The 25,939-nt window shown below is 41.5% G+C and overlaps 1 protein-coding gene across 4 annotated transcripts in view; it reads right to left on the bottom strand.

Moving 5' to 3' along the window:
- SCAPER (S-phase cyclin A associated protein in the ER) overlaps positions 1-25,939 on the bottom strand; it is a 369,596-nt gene that overhangs the window by 163,750 nt on the left and 179,907 nt on the right. For all 4 annotated transcript variants that reach the window (XM_077264248.1, XM_077264247.1, XM_077264249.1 and 1 more), the window contains one exon: positions 19,593-19,729. In XM_077264248.1, coding sequence (XP_077120363.1) covers positions 19,593-19,729 — 137 coding nt within the window. The remainder of the gene's footprint in view (positions 1-19,592; positions 19,730-25,939) is intronic.

Genomic DNA, 25,939 nt, shown 5'->3' with positions numbered 1-25,939 from the left:
AAGCACCCTCACACCTCCTCCTCGATGCTTCACAGTGGGAACCAGGCATGTAGAGTCCATCCGTTCACCTTTTCTGCGTCGCACAAAGACACGGTGGTTGGAACCAAAGATCTCAAATTTGGACTCATCAGACCAAAGCACAGATTTCCACTGGTCTAATGTCCATTCCTTCTGTTCTTTAGCCCAAACAAGTCTCTTCTGCTTGTTGCCTGCCCTTAGCAGTGGTTTCCTAGCAGCTATTTTACCATGAAGGCCTGCTGCACAAAGTCTCCTCCTCTTAACAGTTGTTGTAGAGGTGTGTCTGCTGCTAGAACTCTGTGTGGCATTGACCTGGTCTCTAATCTGAGCTGCTGTTAACCTGCGATTTCTGAGGCTGGTGACTCTGATAAACTTATCCTCAGAAGCAGAGGTGACTCTTGGTCTTCCTTTTCTGGGGCGGTCCTCACGTGAGCCAGTTTCTTTGTAGCGCTTGATGGTTTTTGCCACTGCACTTGGGGACACTTTCAAAGTTTTCCCAATTTTTCGGACTGACTGACCTTCATTTCTTAAAGTAATGATGGTCACTCGTTTTTCTTATCTACTTTTTTCTTGCCATAATACAAATTCTTACAGTCTATTCAGTAGGACTATCAGCTGTGTATCCACCAGACTTCTGCACAACACAACCGATGGTCCCAACCCCATTTATAAAGCAAGAAATCCCACTTATTAAACCTGACGGGGCGCACCTGTGAAGTGAAAACCATTCCCGGTGACTACCTCTTGAAGCTCATCAAGAGAATGCCAAGAGTGGGCGAAGCAGTCATCAAAGCAAAAGGTGGCTACTTTGAAGAACCTAGAATATAAAACATATTTTCAGTTGTTTCACACTTTTTTGTTAAGTATATAATTCCACATGTGTTAATTCATAGTTTTGATGCCTTCAGTGTGAATGTACAATTTTCATAGTCATGAAAATACAGAAAAATCTTTAAATGAGAAGGTGTGTCCAAACTTTTGGTCTGTACTGTATATGAGCACAAAAGAAAACTAAAGGACACTCATTTGGTCTGTGTGATGGATGGTGGCTAAATGATGTGCATCCCAGGAAATTTCCTGACACATATTTGGAACAGGCAACGCCATTATATCCGTTACAAGTTTTTTCCTGATCTTGTGATTAAACCACCGAGAAGTATTGGTGGCGTAGTGCCCACCCTTGTACTCCCACCATTCTACATACACACACACTGCACAGTACCACTTCTCCCGTCCTCTATACTGGTGACAATTCTCTCTATCTGTATTATTCTGTATATACACTGCACAGTACCACTTCTCCCGTCCTGTATACTGGTGACAATTCTCTCTATCTGTATGATTCTGTATATACACTGCACAGTACCACTTCTCCCATCCTGTATACTGGTGATAGCTCTCTTTATATGTATGATTCTGTATATACACTGCACAGTACCACTTCTCCCATCCTGTATACTGGTGATAGCTCTCTTTATATGTATGATTCTGTATATACTGTACACTGCACAGTACCACTTCTCCCGTCCTGTATACTGGTGACAATTCTCTCTATCTGTATGATTCTGTATATACACTGCACAGTACCACTTCTCCCATCCTGTATACTGGTGATAGCTCTCTTTATATGTATGATTCTGTATATACTGTACACTGCACAGTACCACTTCTCCTGTCCTGTATACTGGTGATAGCTCTCTTTATATGTATGATTCTATATATACACTGCACAGTACCACTTCTCCCATCCTGTATACTGGTGATAACTCTCTTTATATGTTTATATGTATGATTCTGTATATACTGTACACTGCACAGTACCACTTCTCCCATCCTGTATACTGGTGATAACTCTCTTTATATGTTTATATGTATGATTCTGTATATACTGTACACTGCACAGTACCACTTCTCCCATCCTGTATACTGGTGACAATTCTCTCTATCTGTATGATTCTGTATATACACCGCCCGCAGTGACCTGTAGTAACCTTAATTACGTCACTGTTAATCACTGCTGATGGTTCTTGTGATACTGTGTGTGTTACGGCGGCCGTGGTGAGCAGTAAAGTTTACTGATGTCACTGCTCCTGATGTAGCAAAGTCAGGGATCGTCGTGGGACCTCCATATTATGCATTTACAGCGGACCTTGTGGATTATTGTTATTAATAGGCTGGGAAGCTCCATGGAGATTGGACCTTTCCTAGCATAATACCATCAGATCTAAGCTGTCTGCTTTCCCATCGCTGATTATGAAAAATAAGGGTATCCCCACAACATTTTTTTATTTAATAGGTTTAAAGGGAACCTGACACCCCCAAAATCGAAGGTGAGCTAAGCCCACCAGCATCAAGGGCTTATCTACAGCATTATGGAATGCAACATTTTTTTGTGCCGACGGTCCGACGCAACCGTCGCACGACGGTTGCGACATGTGGCAATGCGTCGTACTGCGTTGCTAATTCAAGTCTATGGAGAAAAAACGCATCCTGCAAGCACTTTTGCAGGATGAGTTTTTTCTACAGAACGATGCATAGCGACGTGCAGTGCACAACGCTAATGTGAAAGTAGCCTTACGGTATGTAAAAGCGGATGTTAAAAACGCATTGCATATGGATGTCATGCAGAAGCTACTTGAGAAAAATCGTATTGTACTCGCCCAGATTTTCAGGATCAACATCGAAACGATTTTTTTACGCAGATGAGTGCGAGCCCTTATTGTGTATAGAAACACTGCACAGTACCAGTTCTACAGTCCTGTATACCAGTGTCAGTCTCGGTATCTGTATTATTCTGAATATACACATTGCACAGTACCGCTTCTCCTGTCCTGTGGTCAGAGAAGTGGGATTGGATTTCGGTAGGGTCATTATTAGTTTACTATTATCTACATTCCTATGAGCAAATACAAATACATTTTGAAAAACCTGTTTAAGTGGGCTATCCCAAGTTTGTAAGTTATCCCCCATCTTCTTGTCTGCTGGGACTCCCACGATCCCAAGAATCGGAGAGCTGCAGAGCACCATGTACATGGTGCTGTTGTTGATCATGCACACTGCCGAGCCCTTCGCTTGTGATTCTTCACGTAACTCCTGCAAGACAGCGATGAGGGGCGCTACTAAGTAAGAGCAAAATTCACTGATCGAGGTGATAGGTGTTACAGTATATGGGCTGGTGGGGTTTGTGGGCAACGGCTGCTTTTAGGACCCAATTTAGCCCTGCTTTTACGAGATATATACACACTTAGCATTCTGCCTTTTTTCTGCAGAAACTGAAGAGCTGGCTTACCTGACCTTTCCCTGCAGTCAGTGCATGCTACAGAGAAGCCAGTGCTGTCAATCACCAATGGGAAAGGCAGGCCAAGCGATACCAGTGGACGGAACAGTGTACGGAGCCACTTGGCCACTGCTGCATATGCATTAAATGGGACACACTGCGACTGCTGCATATACCGTACATTATATGAGACAATGCGACTGCTGCATATAAATTATATGGGACGCACTGTGACTGCTGCATATACCGTACATTATATGAGACACACTGCGACTGCTGCATATACATTATATGGGACACACTGCGACTGCTGCATATACATTATATGGGACACACTGCGACTGCTGCATATACATTATATGGGACACACTGCGACTGCTGCATATACATTATATGGGACACACTGCGACTGCTGCATATACATTATATGGGACACACTGCGACTGCTGCATATACATTATATGGGACACACTGCGACTGCTGCATATACATTATATGGGACACACTGCGACTGCTGCATATACATTATATGGGACACACTGCGACTGCTGCATATACATTATATGGGACACACTGCGACTGCTGCATATACATTATATGGGACACACTGCGACTGCTGCATATACCGTAATTTATATGGGACACACTGCGACTGCTGCATATACATTATATGGGACACAATGCGACTGCAGCATATACAGTACAGACCAAAAGTTTGGACACACCTTCTGATTTAAAGATTTTTCTGTATTTTCATGACTATGAAAATTGTATATTCACACTGAAGGCATCGAAACTATGAATTAACACATGTGGAATTATATACTTAACAAAAAAGTGTGAAACAACTGAAAATATGTCTTATATTCTAGGTTCTTCAAAGTAGCCACCTTTTGCTTTGATGACTGCTGTGCACACTCTTTGCATTCTCTTGATGAGCTTCAAGAGGTAGTCACCGGGAATGGTTTTCACTTCACAGGTGTGCCCTGTCAGGTTTAATAAGCGGAATTTCTTGCCTTATAAATGGGGTTGGGACCATCAGTTGTGATGTGCAGAAGTCTGGTGGATACACAGCTGATCGTCATACTGAATAGACGGTTAGAATTTGTATTATGGCAGGAAAAAAGCAGCTAAGTTAAGAAAAACGAGTGGCCATCATTACTTTAAGAAATGAAGGTCAGTCAGTCCGAAAAATTGGGAAAACTTTGAAAGTGTCCCCAAGTGCAGTGGCAAAAACCATCAAGCGCTACAAAGAAACTGGCTCACATGAGGACAGCCCCAGGAAAGGAAGACCAAGAGTCACCTCTGCTTCTGAGGATAAGTTTATCCAAGTCACCAGCCTCAGAAATCGCAGGTTAACAGCAGCTCAGATTAGAGACCAGGTCAATGCCACACAGAGTTCTAGCAGCAGACACATCTCTACAACAACTGTTAAGAGGATACTTTGTGCAGCAGGCCTTCATGGTAAAATAGCTGCTAGAAAACCACTGCTAAGGACAGGCAACAAGCAGAAGAGACTTGTTCGAGCTAAAGAACACAAGGAATGGACATTAGACCAGTGGAAATCTGTGCTTTGGTCTGATGAGTCCAAATTTGAGATCTTTGGTTCCAACCACCGTGTCTTTGTGCGATGCAGAAAAGGTGAACGTATGGAATCTACATGCCTGGTTCCCACCGTGAAGCATGGAGGAGGAGGTGCCATGGTGTGGGGGTGCTTTGCTGGTGACACTGTTGGAGATTTATTCAAAACTAGCTGAAGAGCCCGGCTTTGCCTGGGCATAGTAAATATCTGTGGTTAGTTATAGCACCTCACTTCTCTTACTTTGCCATCACGACTCTCATTTTCCCCCTCACATCTTTAGTTTTCCCCTTCACACCTCTCATTTTCCCTTCACTCCTCTTATTCCCCCCTAACACTTATCATTTCGACCTCACATATGTCATTTTCAGATCACTCCACTATTTTCCCTCACTCCTCTCATTTTGCACTCACACCTTTTCATTTTCACCTCACACCTCTCATTTTCCCCTCAGTATATACCTGTATGTCATCTCCCTTATATATAGTATACACCAGTATGTCATCTCCTGTATATAGTATATACCTGTATGTCATCTCCCATGTATATAGTATATACCTGTGTCATCTCCTCTGTAAATAGTATATACCTGCTGTATGTCATCTCCTCCTGTATATTGTATATACCTATGTGTCATCTCCTCCTGTATATATTATATACCTGTATGTCATCTCTTCTGCATATAGTATATACCTGTATGTCATCTCTTCTGCATATAGCATATACATGTTTGTCATCTCCTCCTATATATAGTATATACCTGTATCTCATCTCCCCTGTATATAGTATATACCTGCTGTATGTCATCTCCTCCTCTATATACCTATGTGTCATCTCCTCTTTTATATAGTATATATCTGTATGTCATCTCCTCCTGTACATAGTATATACACTCACCGGCCACTTTATTATGTACACCTGTCCAACTTCTTGTTAACACTTAATTTCTAATCAGCCAATCACATGGCGGCAACTCAGTGCATTTAGGCATGTAGACATGGTCAAGACAATCTCCTGCAGTTCAAACCGAGCATCAGTATGGGGAAGAAAGGTGATTTGAGTGCCTTTGAACGTGGAATGGTTGTTGGTGCCAGAAGGGCTGGTCTGAGTATTTCAGAAACTGCTGATCTACTGGGATTTTCACGCACAACCATCTCTAGGGTTTACAGAGAATGGTCCGAAAAAGAAAAAAAATCCAGTGAGCGGCAGTTCTGTGGGCGGAAATGCCTTGTTGATGCCAGAGGTCAGAGGAGAATGGGCAGACTGGTTCGAGCTGATAGAAAGGCAACAGTGACTCAAATCGCCACCCGTTACAACCAAGGTAGGCCTAAGAGCATCTCTGAACGCACAGTGCATCGAACTTTGAGGCAGATGGGCTACAGCAGCAGAAGACCACACCGGGTACCACTCCTTTCAGCTAAGAACAGGAAACTGAGGCTACAATTTGTACAAGCTCATCGAAATTGGACAGTAGAAGATTGGAAAAACGTTGCTTGGTCTGATGAGTCTCGATTTCTGCTGCGACATTCGGATGGTAGGGTCAGAATTTGGCGTAAACAACATGAAAGCATGGATCCATCCTGCCTTGTATGGAGCATCTTTGGGATGTGCAGCCGACAAATCTGCGGCAACTGTGTGATGCCATCATGTCAATATGGACCAAAATCTCTGAGGAATGCTTCCAGCACCTTGTTGAATCTATGCCACGAAGAATTGAGGCAGTTCTGAAGGCAAAAGGGGGTCCAACCCGTTACTAGCATGGTGTACCTAATAAAGTGGCCGGTGAGTGTACCTGTGTATAATCTCCTCCTGTATATAGTATATACCTGTATGTCATTTGCTCCTATATATAGTATAAACCTGTATGTCATCTCCTCCTGTATATAGTATATACCTGTATGTCATCTGCTCCTGTATATAGTATATACCTGTATGTCATCTCCTCCTGTATATAGTATATATCTGTATGTCATCTACTCCTGTATATAGTATATACCTGTATGTCATCTCCTCCTGTATATAGTATATACCTGTATGTCATCTGCTCCTGTATATAGTATATACCTGTATGTCATCTCCTCCTGTATATAGTATATACCTGTATGTCATCTCCTCCTGAATATAGTATATACCTGTATGCCATCTCCTCCTGTATACAGTATATACCTGTATGTCATCTCCTCCTGTATATAGTATATATGTGTGTCATCTCCTCCAGTATATAGTATGTACCTGTGTCATCTGATCCTGTATATAGTATATACCTGTGTGTCATCTCCCCTGTATATAGTATATACCTGTATGTCATCTCCCTCCTGTATATAGTATATACCTGTGTGTCATCTCCTCCTGTATATAATATATACATGTGTCTTCTCCTCCTGTATATAGTATATATCTGTGTGTCATCTCCTCCTGTATATAGTAAATACCTGTATGTCTTCTCTTCCTGTATATAGTATATATGTGTGTCATCTCCTCCTGTATATAGTACATACCTGTGTGTCATCTCCTCCTGTATATAGTATATACCTGTGTGTCATCTCCCCTGTATATAGTATGTACCTATATGTCATCTACTCCTGTATTAGACCTCGTTCACACATTATTTGGTCAGTATTTTTACCTCAGTATTTGTAAGTTAAATTGGCAGCCTGATAAATCCCCAGCCAACAGGAAGCCCTCCCCCCTGGCAGAGTATATATTAGCTCACACATACACATAATAGACAGGTCATGTGACTGACAGCGGCCGTATTTCCTATATGGTACATTTGTTGCTCTTGTAGTTTGTCGGCTTATTAATCAGATTTTTATTTTTGAAGGATAACAACAGACTTGTGTGTGTTTTAGGGCGAGTTTCATGTGTCAAGTTGTGTGTGTTGAGTTGCGTGTGGCTACATGCATGTAGCAACTTTTTATGTGTCGAGTTGCATGTGACATGTTAGTGTAGCAAGTTGTGTGCAGCAAGTTTTGCGAGTGGCGACTTTTATGTGTGGTGCGTTTTGAGTATGTGCAAGTTTTGTGTGAGGCAACTTTTGTGCATGTGGCAATTTTTCCGCGTGTGCAAGTTTTGCGTGTTGCGAGTTTTCCATGAGGTGAGTATTGCACGTGTGGCGAGTTTTGCGTGAGCCTAGTATTGCATGTGGCGAGTTTTGCATGTGGCGAATTTTGCGTGTGGCGAATTTTGCGTGTGGCGAGTTTTGAGGGGTGACTTTTGTGTTTCGACTTTTATGTGGCGAGGTTAGTGTATGTGTGGTTAAATGTGTGCTGAGGGTGGTATATGTGTTCAAGCACGTGGTAGTGTGTGGCGCATTTTGTGTGTGTGTTCATATCCCCGTGTGTGGTGAGTATCCCATGTCGGAGCCCCACCTTAGCAACTGTATGATATATACTCTTTGGCGCCATCGCTCTCACTCTTTAAGTCCCTCTCGTTTACATCTGGCAGCTGTCAATTTGCCTCCAACACTTTTCCTTTCACTTTTTCCCCATTATGTAGATAGGGGCAAAATTGTTTGGTGAACTGGAAAGAGCGGGGTTAAAATTTCGCCTCACAACATAGCCTATGATGCTCTCGGGGTCCAGACGTGTGACTGTGCAAAATTTTGTAGCTGTAGCTGCGACGGTGCAGATGCCAATCCCAGACATACACACACACATACACACACATTCAGCTTTATATATTAGATTGAAGGCATACTGAACCAGCATGGCTACCACAGCATCTTGCAGCGGCATGCTATTCCATCCGGTTTGCGTTTAGTTGGACCATCATTTATTTTTCAACAGGACAATGACCCCAAACACACCTCCAGGCTGTGTAAGGGCTATTTGACCAAGAAGGAGAGTGATGGGGTGCTACGCCAGATGACCTGGCCTCCACAGTCACCAGACCTGAACCCAATCGAGATGGTTTGGAGTGAGCTGGACCGCAGAGTGAAGGCAAAAGGGCCAACAAGTGCTAAGCATTAGTGATGAGCGAATATACTCGTTACTCGAGATTTACCGAGCACGCTCGAGTGTCCTCCGAGTATTTATTAGTGCTCGGAGATTTAGTTTTCTTCGCCGCAGCTGAATGATTTACATCTGTTAGCCAGCTTAATTACATGTGGGGATTTCCTAGCAATCAGGCAACCCCCACATGTACTTAGTACTTATGCTGGCTAACAGATGTAAATCATTCAGCTGCGGCGAAGAAAACTAAGGGTATGTGCACACGTAGTTGGAATCTCTGTGGATTTTTCCACACCTGTTTTGAGAAATCCACAGGTAAAAAGCACTGGGTTTTACCTGCGGATTTACCACAGATGTTTTGTGGGTTTTGTGCGGATTCCACCTGTGGTTTTCCACCCGTGGATTCCTATTATGGAGCAGGTGTAAACCACTGCGGAATCTGCACAAAGAATGAACAAGCTGCGGAATAAAGAACGCAGCGTTTCCGCGCCATGTGCACTGCAGATTTTGTTTTCCATAGGTTTACATGGTACTGTAAACTCATGGAAAACAGCTGTGAATCCGCAGCGTCAAAACCTGCAGTCAAAACCGCAGTTAAATCCGCAACGTGTGCACATACCTTAAATCTCTGAGCACTAAAAAATACTCGGGAGGACACCCGAGTGTGCTCGGGAAATCTCGAGTAATGAGTATTTTCTCTTCTCACTACTAAGCATCTCTGGGAACTCCTTCAAGATTGTTGGAAGACCATTTCCAGGGACTACCTCTTGAAGCTCATCAAGAGAATGCCAAGAGTGTGCAAAGCAGTTATCAAAGCAAAAGGTGGCTACTTTGAAGAACCTAAAATATAAGACATATTTTCAGTTGTTTCACACTTTTTTGTTAAGTAAATAATTCCACATGTGTTAATTCATAGTTTTGATGCCTTCAGTGTGAATGTACAATTTTCAGTCATGAAAATACAGAAAAAATTTTAAATGAGAAGGTGTGTCCAAACTTTTGGTCTGTACTGTACATGATATGAGACACACTGTGATTGCTGCATATACAGTTGTGGCCAAAAGTATTGACACCCCTGCAAATCTGTCAGATAATACTCAGTTTCTTCCTGAAAATGATTGCAATCACAAATTCTTTGGTATTATTATCTTCATTTAATTTGTCTTAAATGAAAAAACACAAAAGAGAATGAAGCAAAACATTGATCGTTTCACACAAAACTCCAAAAATGGGTCAGACAAAAGTATTGGCACCCTCAGCCTAATACTTGGTTGCACAACCTTTAGCCAAAATAACTGCGACCAACCGCTTCCGGTAACCATCAATGAGTTTCTTACAATGCTCTGCTGGAATTTTAGACCATTCTTCTTTGGCAAACTGCTCCAGGTCCACTGATATTTGAAGGGTGCCTTCTCCAAACTGCCATTTTTAGATCTCTCCACAGGTGTTCTATGGGATTCAGGTCTGGACTCATTGCTGGCCACCTTAGAAGTCTCCAGTGCTTTTTCTCAAACCATTTTCTAGTGCTTTTTGAAGTGTGTTTTGGGTCACTGTCCTGCTGGAAGACCCATGACCTCTGAGGGAAACCCAGCTTTCTCACACTGGGCCCTACATTATGCTGCAAAATTTGTTGGTAGTCTTCAGACTTCATAATGCCATGCACACGGTCAAGCAGTCCAGTGCCAGAGGCAGCAAAGCAACCCCAAACATCAGGGAACCTCTGCCATGTTTGACTTTAGGGACCGTGTTCTTTTCTTTGAATGCCTCTTTTTTTCTCCTGTAAACTCTTATGTTAATGCCTTTGCCCAAAAAGCTCTACTTTTGTCTCATCTGACCAGAGAACATTCTTCCAAAACGTTTTAGGCTTTTTCAGGTAAGTTTTGGCAAACTCCAGCCTGGCTTTTTTATGTCTCGGGGTAAGAAGTGGGGTCTTCCTGGGTCTCCTACCATACAGTCCCTTTTCATTTAGACGCCGACGGATAGTACGGGTTGACACTGTTGTACCCTCGGACTGCAAGGCAGCTTGAACTTGTTTGGATGTTAGTCGAGGTTCTTTATCCAACATCCGCACAATCTTGCGTTGAAATCTCTTGTCAATTTTTCTTTTCCTTCCACATCTAGGGAGGTTAGCCACAGTGCCATGGGCTTTAAACTTCTTGATGACACTGCGCATGGTAGACACAGGAACATTCAGGTCTTTGGAGATGGACTTGTAGCCTTGAGATTGATCATGCTTCCTCACAATTTGGTTTCTCAAGTCCTCAGACAGTTCTTTGGTCTTCTTTCTTTTCTCCATGCTCAATGTGGTACACACAAGGACACGGGACAGAGGTTGGGTCAACTTTAATCCATGTCAACTGGCTGCAAGTGTGATTTAGTTATTGCCAACACCTGTTAGGTGCCACAGGTAAGTTACAGGTGCTGTTAATTACACAAATTAGAGAAGCATCACATGATTTTTCGAACAGTGCCAATACTTTTGTCCACCCCCTTTTTTATGTTTGGTGTGCAAGCATATCCAATTTGGCTTTAGGACAATTCTTTTTGTGCTTTTTCATTTAAGACAAATTAAATGAAGATAATAATAACAAAGAATTTGTGTTTGCTATCATTTTCAGGAAGAAACTGAGTATTATCTGACAGAATTGCAGGGGTGTCAATACTTTTGGCCACAACTGTACATTATATGGGACACACTGCGACTGTTGCATATACATTATATGGGACACACTGCGGCTTGTGCATATACATTAATATGGGACACACTGCGGCTTGTGCATATACATTGTACTGGACACACTAACGTCCTCATGCTGGTACTGGCCAGCGTCATAGACGGTAAGAGAACAGCATGTGAAATTGATTGTCAAACAGTGTGGCTTCCTAAGTGCACAGTTTGATTTTCACATTTACTTGGAGTTATATTCTATTGTTTAAGTGTTCCCTTTATTTTTTTTGAGCAGTGTATAATGTCAAATAATTGCAGCCAGGTACAGAAAAGTTACTACAACTGCTCAAAACTCTATTAAAGGTCATCCATGCATTATACAGACAGGCGGGAGCCAAAACTCAGTGGTTTTGTGAACAAATCGCATAAAAAAACCTCAACCGTGCGAATTTGTGTGAATAAACCTTAAAGCTACCTCTTGTTTCAGGTAACATCTCAGAATAATCTAATTTGTGTGTACATCAATAATTCTCCTGTATTTCTGGACATTATGACATGTATACTGAGCTGGTTGGTGAAGATAACTGCTATCTACTATATAATTGTCTAAGGGTCACTTCCGTCTTTCTGTCTGTCCTTCTGTCTTTCTGTCTGTCTGTCACGGATATTCATTGGTTGCGGCCTCTGTCTGTCATGGAAATCCAAGTCGCTGATTGGTCGCGGCAAAACGGTCACGACCAATCAGCGACGGGCACAGTCCGGCGGCAAAATGTCCGCTCCTTCCTCCCTGCAGTCAGTGCACGCTCCATAATCCCCTTCACTCAGCGCTCACACAGGGTTAATGGCAGCGGTAACGGACCGCGTTATGCAGCGGTGTAACGCACTCCGTTACCGCTGCTATTAACCCTGTGTGGCCAACTTTTTTACTATTGATGCTGCCTATGTTAAAAGATCTAATGTTAAAAATAATTAAAAAAAATAGAAAATCGTTATATACTCACCGTCCGTCGGTCCCTCGGATCCAGAACCGGCCCTTCCCTCTCCTCCCGACACTCCGGTGACCGCTCCATGCTTTGCGGTCTTGCGGGATGATGACGTAGCGGTCTCGCGAAACCGCTACGTCATCATCTCGCGAGACCGCAATACACTCTTGGGACCAGAGCGCACGAGGAGCGTCAGTAACCGCTTTTTTTTTTTTTTTTAACAAGGATATGATGCCCACATTGCTATATACTGCGTGGGCTGTGCAATATACTACATGGGCTGTGCAATATACTACGTGGCTGTGTAATATACTACGTGGGCTTGGCAATATACTACGTGGTTGTGCAATATATTACATGGGCTGGGCAATATACTACGTGGGCTGTGCAATATAATACGTGGGCTGTGCAATATACTACGTGGGCTGTGCAATATACTGCGTGGGCTGTGCAATGTACTGCGTGGGCTGTGCAATGTACTACGTGGCCTGTGTTATACACTATGTGGCCTGTGTTATACACTACGTGGCCTGTGTTATACACTACGTGGACTGTGTTATACACTACGTGGACTGTGTTATACACTACGTGGGCTGTGTTATACACTACGTGGGCTGTGTTATACACTACGAGGCCTGTGTTATACACTACATGGGCTGTGTTATACACTACATGGGCTGTGTTATATGCTGCGTGCATGGGCTGTTGTATACTACGCGAGCTGTGTTATATGCTACGTGGGCTGTTATACACTCCGTGGGCTGTGCTATATGCTACGTGACTGTGCTATATACTCCGTGGGCTGTGTTATAAACTACGTGGCTGTGCTATATAGTCCGTGGGCTGTGCTATATACTACGTGGCTGTGCTATATACTACGTGGCTGTGCTATATACTACGTGGCTGTGCTATATACTACGTGGCTGTGCTATATACTACGTGGCTGTGCTATTTACTACGTGGGCTGTTATATACTACATGGCCGGCCGCGAACAATCAGCGACAGGCGCAGTCCGGCCGCGAATTGACCTGGGATTTGAACCACGCTTCGCTAATTGGTCGCGACCGGCCGAATCCTGTGTATTCAATGTATTATTCTAAAATCTTCATAAATAAACTACATACATATTCTAGAATACCCGATGCGTTAGAACCGGGCTACCATCTAGTGATTTCTATAATATACTTCACACAGGGAGGGGAAGAAGTTGCTCATAGCGGAGAAAGAAGCACATTTCTCTGCTAAGAAACAGTATAAAATCCATTATATTCACCTGTACCACTGATTTATGCAAAGTTTGTTAAACTGAGAGATACGCCCGGAAGAAGCCAAGGGAGAAACACGCGTCGGGGCGAGAGGGGACAGCTTAACCACCCATAACGTTGCTGTTAACCATCTGATTTACTGGTGGCTCCTCAGCAAGAGGTAATATAATGTATACCTGATGTGCAATATTGTTATACAGCGTCTTCACTAAGGAATGTTATTATTCAAGGACGACATAGGCACTAGTTTATTATACTAATATATAATACCCTGTATGACTGTTTACATGTGCAATATAGCTTCATGCAATACTGTTTTTTGTTAGGCACCAGGTCCATATATGTTTACATTGTAGGGAGCCATTATATATTTAATTAATTATTCTTGGAGGTGGTTTACTTGGTCCCCTCTATGGGTATTTCTGTGTGATGATGTATTATGTCTTTTATCAATTTTAATAATTATTAATAAATGTGACATTTTAAGTGTATTTTGATTGTCTCCTTTTGGTCGGCTGGTTAATTTCAGTCCAGACCTATTGGGTTGTTAAGATAAATTGAAGTGCCCAATTTGTTTACTTTAAGACATTTTTGCTGTGTATTTAAACTGAGAGATAGATAGTATACTAAATGATTATTTACACAGAAGCAGCTGTACTCAAAAGTTTACATACCCTGGCAAAATTTTTGCTTTCTTGGAATTTTTTCAGAGAATATGAATGATAACACCAAGACGTTTTCTCCACTCATGGTTAGTGCTTGGGGGAAACCATTTATTGTCAAACTACTGTGTTTTCTCTTTTTAAATCATAATGGCAACCCACAGCATCCAAATGACCCTGATCAAAGGTTCACGTACCCCATTTCTTAATATCATGTATTGCTCCTTCTAACATCAATGACAGCTTGAAGTCTTTGTGGCAGTGGTGGATGAGGTTCTTTATTTTCTCAGATGGAAAAGCTGCCCACTCTTCTTGGCAAAAAGCCTCCAGTTCCTGTAAATTCCTGGGCTGTCTAGCATGAACTGCGCGCTTGAGATCTCCCCAGAGTGGCTCAATGATATTGAGGTCAGGAGACTGAGATGGCTTAATGGACATTACACCTTAATTGTTGGAGAGGTCCATGTAAACAGTAGTTTGACAATGAATGGCTTCAACCAACCACTAACCATGAGAGGAGAAAACGTTTTGGTGTTATCATTCATATTCTCTGAAAAAAGGCCAAAAAAGCAAAAATTGTGCCGGGGTATGTAAACTTTTGAGCACAACTGTATATACACATACAACAGTGGGGAAAATAAGTATTTGATACACTGCCGATTTTAAAAGTTTTCCCATCTACAAAGAATGGAGAGGTCTGTATTTTTTATTGTACACTTCAACTGTGAGACACAGAATCTTAAAAAAATAAATAAAAATCTAGACAATCACATTGTATGATTTTTTACATAATTAATTTGAATTTTATTGCATGAAATAAGTATTTGATACAATAGAAAAACAGAACGTAATATTTGGCACAAAAACCTTTGTCTGCAGCTCCAGAAGTCATATGTTTCCTTTAGTTCTTTACCAAGTTTGCACACACTGCAGCAAGGATTTTGTCCCACTACTCCATACAGATCTTTCAGGTTTCAGGGCTGTAGACGGACAACATTGAGTTTCAGCGTTCTCCAAAGATTTTCTATTGGGTTTAGGTCTGGAGGCTGGCTAGGTCACGCTTGAACATTTGAAATATTTATTACGGAGCCACTCCTTAGTTGCCCTGGCTGTGTGTTTCAGGTCATTGTCATGCTGGAATTCCCATCTTCAAAGCTCTTACTGAGAGAAGGAGGTTGGTGGCCAAAATCTCACGATACATGACCCCATCCACCCTCCCTTCAATACGTTGGAGTCATCCTGCACCCCCAAAGTATGCTGTTTCCCCCACCATGCTTCATGGTTGGGATAGTGTTCTTGGGGTTGTACAGATCCTTCTTCCGCCAAACACAGCAAGTGCAGTTGATACCAAAAAGTTCTACTTTGGTCTCATATGACCACATAACCTTCTCCCATGCCTCCTCTGGTTCACCCAGATTGTCATTGGTGAACTACAAATGGGCCCGGACATGTTCTGGCATCAGCAGGGGGACATTGCGTGCCCTGTAGGATTTTAAACAATGAAAGCATAGTGTGTTACTAACGGTAATATTTGAGACTCTCTTCAGGTCATTGTCCAGGTCCTCTTGTGTAGCTCTGTGCGGATTCCTGACCTTTCTCAGAATCATCCTTACGCCACAAGGCGAGATTTTCATGTAGTCCCAGACCAATGAAGATTGACAGTCATCTTGTGTTTCTTCCATTTTCTAATAATTGTGCCAACAGTTGTTGCCTTCTCACCAAGCTGCTTGCTTATTGTCCTATAGCCCATCCTAGCCTTGTGCAAGTCTACAATTTTGACCCTGGTGTCTTTAGACAGCTCTTTGGTCTTGGCTATGGTGGAGATGTTGTAGTGTGATTGATTGAGTGTGCAGACAGGTGTCTTTTACACACGTAACGAGTTCAAACAGCTGCAATTAATACAGGTAATGAGTGCAGAGTAAGAGGGCTTCTTAAAGAAAAACTAACAGGTCTGTGAGTCAGAATTATTGCTGGTTTGTATGTGATCAAATACTTATTTCATGCTATAAAATGCAATTTAATTAAAAATTATACAATGTGATTTTCTGTTTTTTTTTTTTATTTAGATTCTGTCTCTCACAATGGAAGTGTACCTAAGATAAAAATTAAATAAATCCCCATTCTTTGTAAAAACTTGTACAATCAGCAGTGTATCAAATACTTATTTTCCACACTGAGTATTTGTGTGTGGGTTGTACACACACACATATTATATATATATATATATATATATATATATATATATATATATATATATATATATATATATATATATATATATATATATATATATATATACATACACATATGCACACACACAGTACAGACCAAAAGTTTGGGCACACCTTCTCATTTAAAGATTTTTCTGTATTTTCATGACTATGAAAATTGTAAATTCACACTGAAGGCATCAGAACTAACACATGTGGAATTATATACTTAACAAAAAAGTGTGAAACAACTGAAAATATGTCTTATATTCTAGGTTCTTCAAAGTAGCCACCTTTTGCTTTGATGACTGCTTTGCACACTCTTGGCATTCTCTTGATGAGCTTCAAGAGGTAGACACCGGGAATGGTCTTCCAACAATCTTGAAGGAGTTCCCACAGATGCTTAGCACTTGTCGGCCCTTTTGCCTTCACTCTGTGGTCCAGCTCACCCCAAAATATCTCGATTGGGTTCAGGTCTGGCCAGGTGATCTGGCATAGCACCCCATCACTCTCCTTCTTAGTCAAATAGCCCTTACACAGCCTGGATGTGTGTTTGGGGTCATTGTGCTGTTGAAAAATAAATGATGGTGGAGTGTGGGAACAAACCGTAACATTTCATCTTTACCCCTGATAGTATTCTTAAGTCACAGGGACCTCAGGGCCTTATCTCGTCCCTATACACATATCTGCTATCAACGGGAGCGAATTCTGTTATAGACTCGGTGAGAGGCAAATGGGAGGGGCTTATCACTAATGTGCAGAGTGAGGAATGGGAGGATATTTTAGACTCCCCCCTCAAAGTCTCCCCGTCGGTCAATAATAAGATGACCCAGCTATATATAATCCACCAGTCATATCTGACTCCACTGAGACTCTTTCGGATGGGTCGATTCTCGACGTCGGAATGTTTGCGTTGCCACTCACCAGACGCTGACTTTATACATATGGTATGACAGTGCCCCATTGTTTTTCACTATTGGAGGGAGGTAACGTCACTATTAGCTTCTATACTGTCAATTCCGATACCTCTTGAGCCTTTTGTCTGCCTGTTTGGAGTGTGGGACGAGGAGGCTTGGGACCATTATGTGGGGATTTTTCTACATGAAACCCTGTTTTTGGCACGGAAGTTGTTAGCCCTGCGATGGATGGGGAACTCACCCCCCTTCATTAGGTCCTGGGTCGAGTTGGTGAATGCAGGTGTTCCTTATGAGCGCACTCTTTATCAAAACAGGGGTTGCCCGGGTAAGTTCAACAAAATCTGGGATAGATGGAACACCTCTCATCTCACCCTGTGACATGATTAATAGACAAAGACGTGGTTTATCTGACTTTTGTTCTGCAAGTACTGCGCAATGGAGGGGGAAAATAATATTCCGCTATCGTTAAATGGCGGCTTAATAGTTTCAGAGGCTTAGTTTGGTTGTAGTTTAAGAATTTTATGTTTATAATTTTATGTTTTGATTGTTTCATAATTATACACATACAGTATGTTTTCCTTCTGTGAAATGATTGGCATATGTATGTGCTGTCCTTACCAACCTTTGTAAATGTAACCATGCAGACTAATGACAAGGACAAATATGTATGCTATATTTTATTTTGTATTTGAAAATAAACTAATTAAAAAAAATAAATAAATGATGGTCCAACTAAACGCAAACCGGATTGAATAGCATGCCGCTGCAAGATGCTGTGGTTGCCATGCTGGTTCAGTGTGCCTTCAATTTTAAATAAATCGCCAACAGCAAAGCACTTCCACACCATCACACCTCCTCCTCCATGCTTCACGGTGGGAACCAGGCATGTAGAGTTCATCCGTTCACCTTTTCTGTGTCGCACAAAGACATGGTGGTTGGAACCAAAGATCTCAAATTTGGACTCATCAGACCAAAGCACAGTTTTCCACTGGTCTAATGTCCATTCCTTGTGTTCTTTAGCCCAAACAAGTCTCTTCTGATTGTTGCCTGTTCTTAGCAGTGGTTTCCTAGCAGCTATTTTACCATGAAGGCCTGCTGCACAAAATCCCCTTTTAACAGTTGTTGTAGAGATGTGTCTGCTGCTAGAACTCTGTGTGGCATTGACCTGGTCTCTAATCTGAGCTGCTGTTAACCTGCGATTTCGGAGGCTGGTGACTCGGATAAACTTATCCTCAGAAGCAGAGGTGACTCTTGGTCTTCCTTTCCTGGGGCGGTCCTCATGTGAGCCAGTTTCTTTGTAGCGCTTGATGGTTTTTGCAACTGCACTTGGGGACACTTTCAAAGTTTTCCCAATTTTTCGGACTGACTGACCTTCATTTCATTAAGTAATAATGGCCACTCATTTTTCTTAACTTAGCTGCTTTTTTCTTGCCATAATACAAATTCTAACAGTCTATTCAGTAGGACTATCAGCTGTGTATCCACCAGACTTCTGCACAACACAACTGATGGTCCCAACCCCATTTATAAGGCAAGAAATCCCACTTATTAAACCTGACAAGGGTACACCTGTGAAGTGAAAACCATTCCCGGTGACTACCTCTTGAAGCTCATCAAGAGAATGCCAAGAGTGTGCAAAGCAGTCATCAAAGCAAAAGGTGGCTACTTTGAATAACCTAGAATATAAGACATATTTTCAGTTGTTTCACACTTTTTTGTTAAGTATATAATTCCACATGTGTTAATTCATAGTTTTGATGCCTTCGGTGTGAATTTACAATTTTCACAGTCATGAAAATACAGAAAAATCATTAAATTAGAAGGTGTGTCCAAACTTTTGGTCTGTACTGTGTATATATATATAAAATTACATATATATACTATCACTAATCTTCATAGGCAGACACATGTTTAAAAATCATAAATATATATGAAAAATCCAACTGGTTTAGCTAAAGGAAAGTTATGCTATGCTGGTTTTAGAGAAGAATTTACAATCGGACGAACAGTGATGGGAATTGCACAACATGTAGACAGGGAGATCAGAATTAGGAAACATACTTTGAGTTAATTCGAGTCTTCAGCTTTTTAACTTTCTTTCTATTCTTTTGCTTCTCTTCGACATCCTTTACAGGTTCTACAGGAACCGGTGTCTCAACCAAAATATCCACAATATATTTTTTCAGAGAGAGATGCTCCTGGAAGAAAAATTTATCCAATTAGGAAAAACAGAGTTAATCCATTTCTATATCAAATATATTTTAATGTTAGAAACCGTTTTGAGCCAAGTCTAATCCATGAGCATGCAACATAGCTTCACGGATCTTCAAAGGCTGTTATGCTGCAGTGTTTTAAAAGGGGTGGCCCCGTCGTGACACCAGTAAACTCATTTGTGGCCACGTTAGATCCAAAAGCAGACATGGAGATGTTTCTTTTGCAAAAGTAGTAATAATGTAGTAACACAAAGCACCCCTTTCATATAAATAAGTGACAAACGTGGTTGTGTCAAGTCCTCTAGTATGTGAGCTGCATAGTTACATCCTAGCCCAAAGGAGCCATACATTAAAATATATGATTTCTCAGCCCCATCTATAACTTAAGATTTTTCTCCATGCATGACATTCATAAGACTATTTTACAAATATTTCAAAATTTTGATCTACAAAAGATAGAATCCTCTAACCCCATCAGTGCTGTCCACCTGCTGGAGGTGCTTGGTGTATACTGGCTCCCTCATTCATATCTTATGAGATTGTAGTTTTATGACCACTATTAAGGGTATGGTGGGGGAACAGGTGGAGGGCATCTTCTCAACTCACATTCGCCTGGCTGTCTGAGTTGGTGTCCATTTTGGTGGAGACAAAGTCTGTATAAAATGGACTGCCTCAGACTCCTGAAATATAGAATAAATGGGGTACAGTAGTACAGTGTGCAGGATGTGCTGTAAATGCTTCCATAATAAGTTGGGAAAGTTATGAAATGTCCAATAAGTGTCTGTTCTGTTCCCAATCTAAGTATCTCGGATTTTAGTTGAGATGAATCTGTGCTGCACTTCATGTACATGCTTAGTAGCGACCAGTGCTGTGGAGTCGTAGATGAGATAAATCTGTGCTGCACTTTATGTACATGCTCAGTAGTGAGTCAGTGCTGTGGAATCACAGATGAGATGAATCTGTGCTGCACTTTATGTACATGCTCAGTAGTGAGTCAGTGCTGTGGAGTCACAGATGAGATGAATCTGTGCTGCACTTTATGTACCTGCTCAGTAGTGAGGCAGTGCTGTGGAGCCATAGATGAGATGAATCTGTGCTGCACTTTATGTACATGCTCAGTAGTGAGGCAGTGCTGTGGAGCCATAGATAAGATGAATCTGTGCTGCACTTTATGTACATGCTCAGTAGTGAGTCAGTGCTGTGGAGTCACAGATGAGATGAATCTGTGCTGCACTTTATGTACATGCTCAGTAGTGAGTCAGTGCTGTGGAGTCACAGATGAGATGAATCTGTGCTGCACTTTATGTACCTGCTCAGTAGTGAGTCAGTGCTGTGGAGTCATAGATGAGATGAATCTGTGCTGCACTTTATGTACATGCTTAGTAGCGACCAGTGCTGTGGAGTCGTAGATGAGATAAATCTGTGCTGCACTTTATGTACATGCTCAGTAGTGAGTCAGTGCTGTGGGGTCATAGATGAGATGAATCTGTGCTGCACTTTATGTACATGCTTAGTAGCGAATAGTGCTGTGGAGTCGGAAAGTCGAAGTCGGGAGTCAGGGAAATTGAGGAGTTGGTGATTTGGCTTACCAACTCCACAGCCCTTGCCTGGACCCCACAAATTACTTACTAAATGTGCCCCCCCTCTCTCCCACCCCCAGGGGATTGAGAAAGAAGTCAGCCAGGCTGTTCCTAAGCATTTCCATAGCCGCTAAATCTCTCATAGCAAGAGCCTGAAAACACACAGCCCCTATCTCGTTTAGATCTATATGAGCAATTGATTGATCGACTTTCATCTTTTCTTTTTCTCTTCTTATTAAACACTGTATTGTACATATTATTGAGCGTTCAGAACACTGAACATTAACATGATTTTTTTTTATTTTTTATTAGTCCGGTAAAATTTCAATAAAAATGAAAAAAAAAAAAAAAAAGACAGAATACAATAAGCTACAGCAGGGCATTTAATTCAGAGATGATTAAGGTGGATAATGCTTTTTGAGCTAAAAACAACAGACGTTTGCACCAAGCTTAACTGACTTCAACAGTTTTTCATTCTTAAAAATAATTTTGCATATTTTGTATTGATTCATTTTTATCATTTAACAGAAGTATGTGTGTGTGATAAAGCAAAAAAAAAATTGAAAATCAATACCAGCAGAGATTGTACATAGGCAATCAGTACATATATTGTAATGAACACCTTTTAACAGTAAAATAAAAAAAATTATTGAAAAGGAAATGTCCAACTCTAACCAGTAACTAGATAGACTGGCATACTGCGCTTTGTGCCCTTTTGTCTCACCCATAGCCTTAACAAGATCTGCTATAGGAGATTATTCTTATAAATAATAATGGCTTGTAACCACATATTTCAAGCTATAATGTCTCGTGTCTCGCTTGATATAAAACCTGGGACAGTATACACTGGTCATAGTCAGGATCCTGCTTCTTTATTCTAATTGACGGTCTGCTTTCTAGGGCGTTTCACAGCTTTCTCAGCCTTCTCATCTTTCACAAGAGGGATGATTGGATTAGTCAAAACTTTACATTCAAAAAACTCATCAAAAGACAGCAATAGGAATATCCAAAATGCCCAGGTTGGAGTGTCATATATACCCAATGCACATCAAAAAGAAAGATTAGTGAGGTCTCCAAAATAAATGAAGTAAAACGACATATTAAATAACCTCATTGTTTAAGGGACATTACACCTTAATTGTCCATGTAATCAAACTATATAAAATATTCACGCTATTAATAAAACGTATAATCAAAGGATGAAGTCCATTCTTACAGAGGAAAGTCTGGTGTACGGACGAAAGGGGCAGTGAAAACTGAGACTGAGAGCTGGTAATACTGTGACCTCTGGTGAACTAATTTGAGTTTTGTGACATCAATAAGACTAAACGTTTACATTTAAAGGGAACCCGTCACCCCCAAAATCGAGGGTGAGCTAAGCCCACCGGCATCAGGGGCTTATCTACAGCATTCTGTAATGCTGTAGATAAGCCCCCGATGTTACCTGAAAGATGAGAAAAAGAGGTTAGATTATGCTCACCCAGGGGCGGCCCCGGTGCGGTCCGGTCCGATGGGCGTCGCGGTCCGGTCCGGGGCCTCCCATCTTCTTACGATGACATCCTCTTCTGGTCTTCACGCTGCGGCTCCGGCGCAGGCGTACTTTGTCTGCTCTGTTGTGGGCAGATCAAAGTACTGCAGTGCGCAGGTGCTGGGCCTCTCTGACCTTTCCCGGCGCCTGCACACTGCAGTACTTTGCTCTGCCCTCAACAGGGCAGACAAAGTACGCCTGCACCGCAGCATGAAGACCAGAAGAGGACGTCATCTGATGAAGATGGGAGACGCCGGACCGCGACACCCATCGGACCGGTACGGGACCACCACCGCCCCTGGGTGAGTATAATCTAACCTCTTTTTCTCATCTTTTAGGATGCATCGGGGGCTTATCTACAGCATTACAGAATGCTGTAGATAAGCTCCTGATGCCGGTGGGATTAGCTCAACCTTGATTTTGTGGGTGACAGGTTCCCTTTAATGACTACCTTTTCATTAAAAATAATAGAAAAAGGAGAAAAAAAGGTGCATTATAGACATTGGACTAAATGAGCCAAGAGTTAAAAGAAGTGTTATAAAGTTTCTCAGTGGTATATCTGCCTCTCTGCTTAGTCAGGTGCCTCGCCAGGTAATAGCTTGGTAAGAAAAAGGGACAAAGTAATTGTATGCCAAGGAGCTCAAGTATACTGGATTGAGATGAGGATAATGTGAAACTCAAGATTCCTTACACCACACAGTGTTGAACAGAAGCCCAGTTCAATAAAAATAAATAATAAAACATATCCTATATTTATAGCCTTTACTAAATTAAACTTGGTAAAAAAACAAAAACAAATAAAGACAAAAAAAGAAATCTAAGAGTACATTCACACGGGCATTGCAGCGATGGACTTCTCATAGAAGAGATGGTGCAGTGTTATTTATCACTGCAATATGTTGGTAAGCTGCACATTTCACCCCCTGAAAAGCTAATGGCGAAACACGCACTACCATCCACAGCATAAACTGACATCCACTTTGACAAATTAATCTGCATATTTTTTCTATAGATGTGCATGAGATCTGCACAAAATGGATGTTACGTTGCTTGTAAAAAAAAAAGAAAGAAAAAACAACAACAACAAAGAAAATTAGCTATTGAACGACAACAAGGTGGCACACCAAAAAAGCTATAAAAGCTACCCAATTCTTAGCCATACTTGCCATGACATGTTACACACACTGAAGAGCACCCACTCACACACTTATCAAACATAAGGGGTATGGTTGCTTAGGGTTATAAGTGCACCCAGATAAGTCCTGTATACGGCACCAGTCACGGGGTGATATATAGTGTATCATCATGGCTAACAGCCTACTGGGCATGCCTATACCACCCTACCTGTGCCCTCCATTTCCCTAATAACCTAACATAAATATCCTCTATAATCCATGGTGCTATAATATATAAAATTACTATTATTAAGTCAGGTGGCTATGCAAGTGCACCCCACAAAAACCCTATGTCCCCCACTAAACACAACAAGGCTTACCTAATCCTACAAAGATGTTAAAATAAATGACGTTTTAGTAAATATTTTGGCAAAAATACACAAGCTCACAACCGCATCAAGGGTTCTCATGGTCTTGCTATTCCTCACACTAAAATTTTAATTAATTTACTGAAAAGGACATCAAGGCAAAACACATCAGAGAAAAAAAAGGTCAAATTTACGAATTCCTGATCAGAATGTTAATACACTGAACTGTAAGATGCAGACAGGCCCCAGTGACAAAAGGCAGAGGTGTAAAACACCGATGAATGACCACTCACACGCTGACCACTGATGAGGGGGGCTAGACTTAGTTGGCCACTTTTCTGCAATTTTTGGATTTCAACTCCTTTTTGGTGTATTGCTCCAATTCTTTATTATAACCCAAAACACATATATACAGACAGAATAAAAACATTTAAGAATTATGAAAATGCTCAACACACTAAGACGCCTCCCATGATAATGGACCCTAAAACCCAGGTCACTACTCACATTGTATACAAGTATACCACACTATATGTGCTAAATACCCAAACAGTAGTTATTGTATTACAATCTCATACACATAATTACCTTCTAACCTTGTCCAAAGTATAATAGCATAGTGAGCGCAAGTGCTACAAGGCGGATTGGATTAAGGAAAGAAGCGGGAGTGAAGAGATAGAGTGCCCATGTGTATCGCCACTAACAGTAGCTTCCTCAGGGGGTGTTCTTACATCTCAAACACACTGTTGATACTGTAACATGCAAAGTCATTCTCATCCTGAAAATCCATTGCATTTTCACAAGTTAATATAATATCCCCTCCTGATTCCTAAAAACCGAAATACAGCAGGCAGAAGCAAAAGGAGCAGCTGTAAGAAGGTTTATTCATATGGGTCATACAAAATGTTCCACCCTCTTAGTTTCAAGGTGTTCCTCTCTGCAGATTAAGTGTATACTTCAAAAATTATAAAAGTCGATCAAGAAGGAGCAGGAGTCATTCTGAAGCCCATAGATGCTGCACGAAACAAAGTAAAGAAAAAAGAGGAAGGCGAGAAAAAGACAGGAGACAGGGACAGCAAAGTCCTAATTATTAGTGGTAAATTAAGTAAAAACCATCAAAGTCTGCAGAATTTTGAAACATCGTGGATCCAGAGTATTCAGCCGACTTCCATTCTAAAGGACATCTCCAGTTGCCACTCAAACATGGAAGACGTCTGAGTAAAGTGGCCATGCAAGGAATGACTTATCAGGCTGCGGTCAGACAAATAAGGGGTAGTTCCTTCCACTTATGGTTAGAAACCAAAAGAACATTATTAGGCAGAAGCTCAATTCTTCATTTCCAGCTAGACAACATCCAGTAGTCAGGATGGTGCTAACACAAGAAGGACGAAAACGCCGTCCACTTTACGTGCTATTATATCCAGTACTCATTGAGGGATTGCTCCATCAGACACAGGCTGTCTTTGATTTGTTTAGTACTAGCCACCTACATGATTATATCAGCTTACAGATATTATACTGCTCATAGAGAATGGAAATCGCCTTAGAACATTGGAATAAGTGTGCATTAATTATGAGGGAAAACTAGAGACATTTTTCATCTA

Source organism: Ranitomeya variabilis, chromosome 5 (assembly GCF_051348905.1).
Source record: "Ranitomeya variabilis isolate aRanVar5 chromosome 5, aRanVar5.hap1, whole genome shotgun sequence".
NCBI lineage: Eukaryota > Metazoa > Chordata > Amphibia > Anura > Dendrobatidae > Ranitomeya > Ranitomeya variabilis.
Note: the sequence above shows the minus strand (reverse complement) of the source record. Positions and strands in the feature narration are given on the sequence as shown.